Source organism: Pseudonaja textilis, chromosome Z, assembly GCF_049901715.1.
Source record: "Pseudonaja textilis isolate UNSWEBS1 chromosome Z, rPseTex1.2, whole genome shotgun sequence".
In the NCBI taxonomy this organism is placed as follows: Eukaryota; Metazoa; Chordata; class Lepidosauria; order Squamata; family Elapidae; genus Pseudonaja; species Pseudonaja textilis.
In genome coordinates this window covers 116,541,087-116,553,379 of record NC_142008.1, presented here as the reverse complement: position 1 = coordinate 116,553,379, position 12,293 = coordinate 116,541,087, and the positions used below count along the sequence as shown (strand labels likewise).

Genomic DNA, 12,293 nt, shown 5'->3' with positions numbered 1-12,293 from the left:
AATCTGAGAAATCTCTTTATCTACAAATGCTATGTAATTTCTTCTTTATGCCTCTGTAAGTCATTCTACTTGCCCTTTTTACCCAGCATGGCTTGTGTCCTCTGAAACAAAAATGGGAAGACTATCTGTGAATGAAGTAAGGTTGGAGAAGCACTTGGACGTTACCACACAGCATCACAAAGTAGGCCTAAATAGCAGCTTTAAGGTGTGTTTATTGAGTTTGTCCTTTGCTGACTACTAGCAATGATACAGATCACTCTTCTTCAATTTTATCATGGTGACATAGCAGTTAGAATACAATATTGCAGGCTAATTCCTCTGTCAACTGCCAGCAGTTCAAGTCTCACTAAAAGAAGAAACTTTATTCACTTATAATAGAGTCACTTATAATACAATGAACAATTTTATTTTCCAGTTCCATTCATATGAATTTGACAGAAACTTATAAATGCCAAGGATATATAATATTGGTAACATTGACAAACCTGATAAACAAACTCTGTTTTTAATTCTTAACAGATCAGTCCTAATTCAATTTTGCAGCAAAAACAGATACAGCCATGATTTAATAGTCAGAAATACTTTTTCTTTACAACTTGACCTTTGCTGTTGAGCTCAGGCCTCAGCAAAATAATGAAGCATTTGGGGAAGAAGATACATCCCAATAACCCAACACTAGAAGCTAAGATGGAGAAGATCTCAACAGCCACCATAAATTTTCCTTTGGTGCTCAAATAGGTGGGAACAAAAGACAGCCAAACACTACAAAATATCAGCATGCTAAAAGTGATGAACTTGGCTTCATTGAATGTATCAGGCAAGTTCCTAGCCAGGAAAGCCACCATGAAGCTGACCAGAGATAGAAACCCCATATAGCCCAAGACAAGATAAAACATCACAACAGATCCTTCATTACATTCTGCTATGATCTCTTCAATCATTGATTGCATGTTAAGTTCTGGAAAGGGGGGAGAAGTGATCATCCATGCCAGACAAATGCCTGCTTGAAGGAAGGAGCCAGGAAAAACAATTAAGAAGGACAGTCTTTTTCCCAACCATTTTCTCATGCTGGATCCTGGTTTAGTGGCCATGAATGCTGCAACGACCATGATGGTTTTAGCCATCACAGAAGAAATGGCCACAGAGAAGATAATACCAAAGACAGTTTGTCTGAGGAAGCAAATCAGTTTGAGAGGTTTTCCAAGGAAGAGAAAAGAACAGAGGAAGCAAAGTAGAAGGGAGATTAGAAGAGTGTAGGTGAGGTCCTTGTTGTTAGCTTTAACAATAGGAGTATCTTTATACTTAATAAATATTACAAGTATAAATATAGAAATGATTGAGAATAAAACAGCAACTGCAACTAAAATAATACCTAAAGGTTCTTCAAAGGTTAGGTAGGTTATGATTTTGGGGATGCATCGAACTTTGTCTTTACTTGGATATTGATCTTCTGGACATTCAGAACAGGCAATCATGTCTGCAAATAAAAGAGAGGCCATAAAGCATGGAATCACAGGTGTCACATTTATTACATAAAGGTAAAACAAGGATTTGGTGTAGAGTATAGAAAAGCTGAGTAAAACATATTACAATTTACCTGACATATTTGACATTTTCCCATGAGAACATAGATCACAATCATAGCAGCAAAATTTTTCGCCTTCTTTCTTTTTCTTCTGATAGCCAGCAGGACAGGGATCATTACACAATGAAAGGGGCAAGACCTGTTGATAAACCAGGATAGAATTCAGCACTGAAGATTTGAATAATATTGAACAGTCATCCTCTAGTCTAGTCTGTCTGCAGAAATTAGAGTAACAGAGATCATAGGATCATGAAATGAAATGTCCTACCTGATAATCTCTCTAACACTTCAAATTGGATCCAAACTATTCCTTCCCTTCCCCTCTCTGGATTAATTGAAGGAGGAGGAGAAATAGTTTTTAAAAATGCATGCTGCAAGATGTAATATTTAGCTTAGTACAGCCAGAAAACTAATTTAAATAGCCATCTTAAGTGTGCGTCTGAGCACTGACTCAGATATTAAAGTTTAGCATATTCCTTCTGATCTTTGGAGATTCTCAGCCAGCTCGTGGTTGTTCCAAAATCTTTTTTTCAAGAAGCAACTGGACTTTCTTTGTTGTTCCCTGAAGATTTATTTGTTTGTTTGTTTGCTTGCTTGCTTGTTTATTTGTTTGTTTGTTTGTTTTGTCAAGTGATTATAAGATAACAGGTATAAGTATAAACATAGTTATGAATACATGAAATGGATACATATAAGAAAAATAAAAGAAACAATCGGACAGGGATGGTAGGCACATTGGTGCACTTATGCACACCCCCTACAGGCCTCTTTGGAAAGGGGTGAGGTCAACAGTAGACAGTCTAAGGTTAAAGTTTTTGGGGTTTGAGGAAGAAACCAGAGAGTCAGATAGAGTATTCCAGACATTGACCACTCTGTTGCTGAAGTCGTATTTCCTGCAATCAACTTTGGTGCAATTAACCTTGAGTTTGTATCTATTGTTTGCTCTTATATTGTTATGGTTGAAGCTGAAGTGTTCATTGACAGACAGGGCATTGCAATGTATAATTTTATATACTATACTTAGATTGGATCGAAGGCGGCATAGTTCTAGGTTTTCTAGGTCTAGAATTTCAAGTCTGGTGGCATAAAATGTTTAGCTTCTCATCCAAAAAGCTTCTTAAATTCTGACTGATTTCTGGAGAATGGAAGGCAAGGAATATAAATCCTTCTATTCTCCATCATTCAGTCAGAGCTGAAGAAGCTCCTTGGATGAGAAGTGAAATGTCTTCCAGAAAATGCAAAAACAGTCCAGTTGCTTTTTGAAAAAGCAGTCTGGGACACAGTTCCCCTTCTATATCTGATTGATGAACCAGCAGTGTGCAGCAGCTGCCAAAAAAGCCAAACAGTTCTAGGCTGCATAAACAGAGGGATAGAATCAAGATCATGTTAAGTGTTAATATCACTTTACCAATGCCTTGGTAAGGCCACACTTGGAATACTGCATTCAGTTTTGATTGCCAATGTGTAAAAAAAAGATGTGGTGACTCTAGAAAGAGTTCAGAGAAGAGCAATAAAGGATTAGGGGACTGGAGGATAAAACATATGAAGAACAGCTGCAGGAACTGGGCATGTCTAGTTTAACAAAAAGAAGAATCAGGGGAGACATGATACTAGTGTTCCAATATCTCAGGGGCTGTCACAAAGAAGAGGGAGTAAAGCTATTCTCCAAAGCACATGAGGACAGGACAAGAAGCAATGGGTGGAAACTAATCAAGGAGAATCTAGAAGTCCTCCAAGATCCCTTCCAGCTCTGTTATTCTATTCTATTCTGATGGATTTTTGCTATTCTTTTCCCAACCTTGACAGTAGGAGAATGCACTTTTACAGTATTGTTCATACAACTAAATTGGAAGCTTTCAAAATATCATATCTTCCCTCATCCCCTCTGTAATTTATCAGCCAATTATATTTCCCCAAGAGCTAGAAAAACAGTTATATTTTAAGTACAGAGTGGTTAATTTTAATTGATTAAAAGACTTGAAATAAAGCTACATAATTAAACTCATCTCTGATCTCCAGATCCTTTATTCCAAATAATAAAATATCAGAAAATCCATACCCTCTTAAAATATTTGGGCCAGATAATTAAATCTTCATGAATCACAAGTTCATTTCCTTCAAGTGCTTTGGGAATCATCTTTCCAATTTTTACTTTACAGTAGGAATTGTTTGGAAACATCATAATATTTGTAATATCAAATCCAGATAGCACTTCTCCATGTTGGTTGATGGTCACTGTTTCTCCAACTGAATTATTAAATGAAAGGCCTTGAAGAAACCAATGAAGCTAACTTTTAAAAAAGGAAAGGGAATAAATAAGATGAAACAAAGCATTGAATCTTTGTCAAGATTCAATAAATTTTTAATCTATGGAAATAAAAGTGACACAACTAAAGTTGCCCTGATTTCTGACAATCAATCTAAATCACTAAACCAAGCAAGTATTTTTGTTGTTTATTTTGTCATATCACCCAACTGAGGAGACATGGCCTTTGGCTGTGAAATTGATGTTTCCTTTGGGTTCAAAATGGAGGATGGGACTTAGAGAAGTATAAGTTACTCCATTGGTAAAATTATGGTTTTTTCAGGTGTTATGGAGAATTGCACTGTTGAAATGCACTCTGTTGCTTCAGGTCACTCCATTTAAAAATCCCTTTCAGCCTTGTCCTACAAAACTTTCTGCAAACATGGCACCTTCATCCTGTGCCAAAGATCTCCAAGATGGGGGTTCCTTTGATATAGACTCTGTCCTCTGACACACTCTACTCAGCCTTGGGAAGATTGACCCCAGATTGGGCACGTATTACAGGTTGTGTGACTTCAAGAGAATGGTAATCCCATGCTTGTGAGTGTGAGCCATGATGGCGTAGTGGTTAGAGTGCATTACTGCAGGCTACTTCTGCTGACTTATGGCTGTGAAGCTATCACCTTGAAATTTTGAAATGAGACACTCATGTTCCTTCAGGTTTCTTCCACTAAAATTCCCTCTCGACCATTTCCTGCAAAAATATGAGGAAGACTGGCGGCTTCAACCTATAAAGAAGTTATTCCAGACTGGGGACTTCTGCTATCTAGAATCCATGTTGAAACACACTCCATCCAGCCTTGACAAAATCATCATCAGATTGGTGAACATGAGGTACAGAATGAAGGTATGTCAACTTGGGTGCCTTGAACAAGTCCTGAATGCCATACTTGTATCATAGTCACCCAAACTGAAGACATTCAGCCATTACATAGCTTTTTCTCTGGTAATATTGCACTACTAATTAGAGCATACAAAACATTTGCTAGACCAATACTTTAATACAGCTCATCAGTCTGGAACCCGCATTATATATCGGATATTAATACAGTCGAAAAAGTTGAGAAATATTTCATGAGAAGAGTTCTTCACTTCTCTACTCGTAGCAGAATATTTTATGCCACCAGACTTGAAATTTTATACCTAGACGACCTAGAACTACACCACCTTCAGCATGATCTAAGTGTAGTACATAAAATTATCTACTGCAATGTCCTACCTGTCAATGAATACTTCAACCACAACAATACGAGAGCACACAATAGATACAAACTCAAGGTACCAAACTTGATTGCAAGAAATACGACTTCAGCAACAGAGTGGTCAATGTCTGGAATACTCTACCTGACTCTGGGTTTTTTCCCCAAACCCCAAAAACTTTAACCTTAGACTGTCTACTATTGACCTCACCCCTTTTAGGAGGTCTGTAGGGGGCATGCATAAGCGCACCAACATGCCTACCATCCCTGTCCTAATGTTTCTTTATATTCGTATCCATTTCATGTATTCATAACCATGTTTATACTTATACCTGTTATCTAATAGTTGCTTGACAAAATAAATAAATAAATAAATAACTGCTGGGGAGGGCTGAGAAGACACATCTGCAACACTGACCCATCTTTCAGGACAATGTGAATTGTCTTAGTGGATCATGTCAATGTCTTACTTAAATGAAAAGAATTCTATTAGTGTTCAATTTCAACCTATTTCCAGAACTGAATAAGTAGCTTTTGCAATTAGATTTATATACCACTTCATAGTGCTTTACAGCCTTCTCTAAGAGGTTTTACAGAGACAGCATGTTGCCTCCAACAATCTGGGTTCTTTTCTCCAAAGCCTCCTGGATAATTTGAGAAAAAGGAAGAAGTACATGCAGCAATTATTTGTACTTCTATAACTGTCTGGTTTGGTACAGCAAACAAAAAGGGGACAAGTGCAGGCTTCAATTGAAAGTTAGGACTGCAGAAAAAAAAAAACAATTGCAACCAGCCACTTTCTATTGAGGACCTGTATATTGTCCCTTTCAGAAGGAGGGCTGAAAATATCTACAGACCTCTCACAACTGGGACATAAACTGTTTCAACGCAATCCTTCAGAACACTGCTATTGGGCAGTGCATACCAAAACAAATAGACACACGTACAGATTTTGCCTCATGCCATCATGCCGCTGAACATCTAATTCCCACAGCACTATCCTTCTTATCTTTCCTACTAGTTCTCCTATACATATTTTATGATTATATAATAAAAGTTATTACCTTCCACGTCCCTTGATCTTGAAGTTTGTCCCTTATACTTTCAGCTACTCTTTTGTATTTAGACTTATGTATGCTCATGCCATGAAGAGCATGGGCTACAGCATGGACTGCATTGTAGATACTGTAGCTGTGGCCGGTCATTTCAAATAAATGCCGAGGAAGGTTATTCATCTCTTCCTTCCCAGTACATGTTTCATTACTTTCTGCCAGTGTGTTACTTCCTGAAAAGTGGCAATCAAAGCCTTGTTCCCAGAATTCTTTCAATAAACTATCCCGTTGGGTCTGGAATGGTTTGAGAGCCCCAAGGAATTTTTCAAATCCTGGCAGTTCATTGGAATGAATAGCAAAGGAAATTGCTCCATCGAACAATTTTAAATCTGACGGTCTATGAAGACTCATTAAAGTTAAATCCATTTGAGCTGTCAGAATCCACATTTTTCCTGATATTTTCAAAGAAAATGTATATTTAAGGAACATAAACAGAAGCATTGCTGTGGTGCTTTCCCCATAGAAGAGGAATGTATTAATTTTGATGTCCAGCCAATAAATATTTATCCTATCCACAATTGCATTTTGAAACACAGAAAAAAAAGCTTGTTTGGGCATTCTCTCCACAAAGGCAGCACAGATCCTGTTCTCAGAAAGAAGTGGGTCCAGGGCTTGGAGGAAATTGTCTCCGCTGTCATCATCCAGAATTAAGAGGCCAACCCATGTCCATCCAAAATGCTTCAGTAACTGGATAATTCCCGTAATCTGAAGATTTTCATCTGGTGCCATCCGGTAAAAGGAAGTCGCCATCTTTGTTCCAGGCTTCTTTGGAGCAAAGGAGCCATAAGCAAGCTAAAATAAGATGCTCAGTTGGTTCTTATGGAATTAGATGTGGGGTTCAAAAATTTTTACTACTGGTTCTGTGGGCGTGGCTTGGTGGGCATGGTATGCCTTGATGGGTGTGGTTTGGTGAGCATGGCAGGGGAAGGATACTGCAAAATCCCCATTCCCTCCCCACCCAACTAACCTGCTTTCCAGCTCTGTTCTCCTGTGCAAGGCAACAAAAGAAGACCCAGTTGAGCAGCTGGGACTCGGGAGGCAGAGAATAGATGGGGTGGGGCCAGTCAGAGGTGGATTTTGCCAGTTCTCTGAACTATTCAAACTATTCAAACTACTTCAACTACTGGTTCTCCAGAAGTGGTCAGAAACCCTTAATACCACTTCTGGTTGGAATGTCTCAACAAACATGAGAATTGTAATTTCTTAAACAACATGCAGATATGTGCATTTTTCCCAAACTCTTTCCATACATGGGATTCCATTTTCAATTCTAAATAAATCTTGTGTCCATTGCTTTATTGATTTCTTTGTTAGATTCATATCTTGCCTTTTGTTCAGGCAGTTAAGAGCACTTCCACAGGTCTCTAAGCATAACTTAGGTTTGGCTGACAGAAAGTGATAGACATGTTAGGTTCCATGGATCAGGATGGATTTACATCAACATCAGCACCTTAAATTCTCACCTTCTGCAATGTGATGCATCAAATATACAGTAGTTCAATTCTATTTCCCAAGATTCATCAGGATCTTTTATGCATCATTCAAGCTGGATCTTATCTCTACTTGATAAGTGATTATTTCCAATTCCTTACAATTTTGCCATATGGATGAGTTTTCATACATGTCAATACATACTGTATTTTACCTGTGGGATTTTATAAAGACTTATGACATCTGACATGAAGAAGGAGATATCAGCACCGAATCCACCAATAATGGCCAAAATGAGATTCTCTTTGATATCACATCTGTAGTTGAAAAACAACCGGTCTGATCGAAAGAGCAGGTCCAAAGTGGAACGGTAAGTCAGCTGGGCATCAAAATAGTTATCACAGATGAAAAATCCCAGAGTGACATTAGACAAGAGTCTTGGATTTGAATTGATCTGTTTCACCGCAAATGCCAAAATCAGGGAGTGCTGATACAAGTTTAAAATGGCTCTGATAACATAATTGGAGACAAGTGAAATGAAACTCGTTGAGAAAAGAAGAATGTATTGAATGATGCAACAGTAAAAATATGAAACTTGAAACTTGTAATAGACAGTAGACACCATATAAAAACAGTGAGAAACATTTGATGCATCATGAGATGGATGTCTACAACTGGACTAGCTTGTGGGAAAATATGATGTGCAATTTAACTGCAGAGCTAGAAAGCATACAAAAGGTTATTATTTTTATTATGATCAATGCAAGTTGAAGTGAAAGTGAATACTTTCTTACATGCTTACATTCTATTCTTAAGTTATAAAAACAGTCAGGAGTTAAATGGATAGAGGGAGGGTGGAGGGACAGACAGACAGACAATAGATAGATTTTTGCAGTCTCCAACAATATATGGAGAGTAAGGAAAAGGAAAAGAAATTCTTACAGAGGTGGCATAAATGATTTCTTTGAAGGATGTTCCTCAAAGGAATTTTCCTCAAGTACATATACAATCTGAGCTGTGATCCCACCAATGAGGAGGTTTCCTGGTTTATACCATTCATGAAGGAAAGAAGACGTATGACTTTGGGGGCAAGTTGTGGCATTGGTCCAGCGCTTAATGTCAACCAGTAACCACATTATAATCATTGTCTTCCACATTTTTTGTTCAGCAATTCTTTTCCATCAATAGCAAAATCTAGGAAGACATTTGGCTAACACTTGGAAGGATATCAGTTCTCCTATCCAACGGAGTGACATCAAGAAGTTAGCAAAGCATGTACTGATAAAAAAGCAAAATCCAATAAATTGAAATCACTGGCACAATTCAAAAGGACAAGATCCGGCCTGTCTCCTTGTGCTCAACTGCAAGATATGAAACTACTTATAACTTCTTTGGAATTGTTTCTCAATATTTTGGGGAAAAGCTGCTGGAGCTGTATCAAAGAGTTAAATGGTAGTCATTTAGCTTAATTGCCAATAAATAGTCACCTTTGCCAAACAAAACCCCTGGGTTTAGAGCTATTATTTCACTTCCATGTTACATCATTGAAGACAAACATCTCTGTAGCTCTTTAAGAAGATACTACATACAATATTTATTTATTTATTCCCTGCCTTTATTGTTTTTACAAATAACTCAACTTTATCAAACACATAATAGACTAGACTAGACTAGACTAGACTAGAATAGAATAGAATAGAATAGAATAGAATAGAATAGAACAGAACAGAACAGAACAGAACAGAACAGAACAGAATAGAATAGAATAGAATAGAATAGAATAGAATAGAATAGAATAGAATAGAATAGAATAACAAGAGTTGGAAGGGACCTTGGAGGTCTTCTAGCCCAACCCCCCTTCTCAGGCAGAAAACTCTATACCAGGAGTCTCCAAACTTGGCAACTTTAAGACTTGTGGACTTCAACTCTCAGAATTATCCAGACAGCATGACTAGCTGGGGAATTCTGGGAGCTGAAGTCCACAAATATTAAAGTTGCCAGGTTTGAAGACCCCTGTTCTATACCTTATCTCCTCCTAATTTTCCCACAGCAGTAACCCTATGAAGTGGGTTTGGCATAAGAAAAAATGACTGGCCCAAATTCCCCCAGCTGACCATGGGATTCATCCCATACCAAATACTTAGAACCAAGATCTCAACATTCTCCAAATATATGTCTTTGGACAACCATTGAGCACAATATACCTCAAAGGGGTCAGTAAAGGTTATTCTATTATTCTCTTAGGGATTTCTTGTTTGTTTGTTTTGTTTTAATCAACATAAATGCTTAGTGACTATTGCATTGTCTGAGTTATTTTACTTATACAGTCCAATATTAATAAAAATAATGCTAACACTAATGCTAATAATAATTATAAAGTTTCAATAATTATAAAGTTATTAACTAGTGGTTCTGGTTCTGCTCTGTTCTGTTCTATTCCCATCCACTCCAAGGGAAGGGTATTGCAAAATCTCCATTCCCACCTCATTCCAAGGGAAGGATACTGTAAAATCTCCATTCTCTCCCCACCGCACTAACCTGCTTTCCAATTCTATTCTCCCATGCAGGGCAACAAAAGAAGACCAGTCTATCAGCTGGGACTTGGGAGGCAGAGAATACATGGGGTGGGGCCAGTGGCTGGTTCTTGAACTACTCAAAATTTCTGCTATTGGTTTTCCAGAACTGGTCAGAACCTGCTGAATACCACCTCTGTTCCGGTTGCTTGGGTATGACATTGACTATGGGCCCAAGGTCTCCTTAAAATTACAATAATCAGTAGATAAGATTGTGGAGTGACAGAAATTATCTCAACAACATAAAAGGACACTAAGGCACAAAGTTCCATAGGGCCAGCCACCTCTTATTGTAAATTCAAGCTATGAGATGATCTCTCTGATTTTCATGGGGCAATTGTGACATTCCAACATTTTTGGAGTTGAGATTCTGATTTAGGATCTGTGCCTTGGGAATATCAGCAAGACTAGAAGGAAATGATTCTGCCTTGCTCCTAGATTAAATCTTTCTTACCTTCAGATTCAGAAAGTATTTTTGATTTTCCCCTTACTCAAAGGGACGTGGTGGCTCAGTGGCTAAGACGTTGAGCTTGTTAATCAGAAAGGTCAGCAGTTTGGTGGTTTGAATCCCTAGCACCATATAACAGAGTGAGCTCCTGTTACTTGTCCCAGCTTCTGCCAACCTAGAAGTCCGAAAGCATGGAAAAATGGAACTAGAAAAATAGGGACCACTTTGATGGGAAGGTAACAGTATTCTGTATGCCTTTGGCATTTAGTCATGCCAGCCACATAACCATGGAAACATCTTTGGACAGTGCTGGCTTTTGGCATTATAATAGAGTTGAGCACCACCCCCTAAAGCTGGAAATGACTGGCACGTATGTGCAAGGAGAACCTTTATTTTTAATCATATGAAGATAGTGTGTAACATCAGGGGACATCTGAAGTAATGAGTTTTGTTTTTTGGAGGAATTCTTCACCCAGGACATCAATAGTTATCTGCTGGAGATTTTATAGTGGACCATGTATGGGACTAATTGGTCTTTAAATTCACTTTCTATACTGGGATTTCAATGAAATGGAAAAGTGGATGGGTAACACTCGAGTGAGAGGCTGGGGACAAAAAACATATGAAGAATGGTTGCAGGATTTGGGTTTACCTAGTTTAGAAAAAGGAAGGACTAGGGCAAGGGTCTTCAAACTTGGCAAGAATTTCTAAGCTAACTGTCAGCTTTAAAATTCAGCTTCCTCCCCCCTTTTTAAAGAGAGTTGGGGGAGTTGAAAAGTTCAAGGGTATTCTGTATGTCATATTAAGAAATCCCAGTGGCAGTTAATTGGTTATTGTGATTTATGAAGTATAGAAGTGGGAGGAGAGAAGGTGGATTCTGTGTAACGTGTGAAAATAATTTCACTTGGGAAATTGCCTTTGACATGACAGATCTGTTTCTAAATAAATCAATCGGAGAGAAAATGTCTCGGAGTGATTGATATCATGGATACTTTCTGGATGCCTTACACTAACATGACTGGAAGATGAATTCTGGGAGTTGAAGTCCACAAGTCTTAAAACTGTCAACATGTCCTTACTCTTAGGTAGTTTCTCCTTAATTCCAGGTTGTTTCTCTCCTTGATTAGTTTCCATCCATTGTTTCTTGTCTTGACTTCTTGCGCTTTGGAAAAGAAGTTGGCCACCTCTTCCTTGTGGAAGTTCCTCAAATACTGGAATACCGCTATCATGTTACCCCAGTTTTTTTTTTCTAGACTGGCCATATCCAATTCCTGAAACCATTCTTCATATGTTTTTATCTTCATATGTTTTTATCATCTTAGTCATTTGATCATGTTACCCAAGAGGAGTTCAATAGAGAGAAATATATATTATACATATACAATATACAATGATATTTACAAGAAGATTGAAAACTGCATTTTTATAACCTTTCCTTTCCTTTCTATTTTTCTCTTTCTTTCTTTGCACTTGTTTCCCTTATGTATTTCTTTCTTTTTGTCACTTTCTTCTTTCAAAATTGGTTGGAAATGTCCTTTAATGAAGCATGCATGCATAAAATTATTACCTTAACTGCATTTCTTTCAGTTATTAAAGATAATATAAATTAAAATTAAAATATCAAAAATATTTTTTTTTCA

The 12,293-nt window shown here is 37.7% G+C and overlaps 2 protein-coding genes across 2 annotated transcripts; both read right to left on the bottom strand.

Annotated features, from left to right (window-relative positions):
* Positions 1–561: 561 nt before the first annotated feature.
* On the bottom strand, positions 562–1,475 carry LOC113448759 (vomeronasal type-2 receptor 26-like). The gene has a single exon (XM_026719535.2). The coding sequence runs from the start codon at positions 1,473–1,475 to the stop codon at positions 573–575; it is 903 nt and encodes a 300-aa protein (XP_026575320.2). The 3' UTR covers positions 562–572.
* Positions 1,476–5,476: 4,001 nt separating this feature from the next.
* LOC148124314 (vomeronasal type-2 receptor 26-like) lies at positions 5,477–9,141 on the bottom strand. Its single transcript, XM_087915277.1, has 4 exons — positions 8,575–9,141; positions 7,847–8,141; positions 6,154–6,993; positions 5,477–5,733 (listed from the first exon to the last, which is right to left on the bottom strand). Exons 1-4 carry the CDS (start codon positions 8,787–8,789, stop codon positions 5,680–5,682), a joined length of 1,404 nt encoding a protein of 467 aa, XP_087771403.1. The 5' UTR covers positions 8,790–9,141; the 3' UTR covers positions 5,477–5,679.
* Positions 9,142–12,293: the final 3,152 nt, after the last annotated feature.

Excerpts from the sequence above, each read along its gene's own strand:
- LOC148124314 (XM_087915277.1), bottom strand. The coding sequence starts at position 8,789 with ATGTGGAAGACAATGATTATAATGTGGTTACTGGTTGACATTAAGCGC. Across the intron at positions 8,142-8,574 it reads AAATCATTTATGCCACCTCT|AGCCATTTTAAACTTGTATC; the intron begins GTAAGAATTTCT and ends TTATGTTATCAG. Across the intron at positions 5,734-6,153 it reads AAGATCAAGGGACGTGGAAG|GAGGCTTTGGAGAAAAGAAC; the intron begins GTAATAACTTTT and ends CAAATTATCCAG.
- LOC113448759 (XM_026719535.2), bottom strand. The coding sequence starts at position 1,475 with ATGATTGCCTGTTCTGAATGTCCAGAAGATCAATATCCAAGTAAAGAC.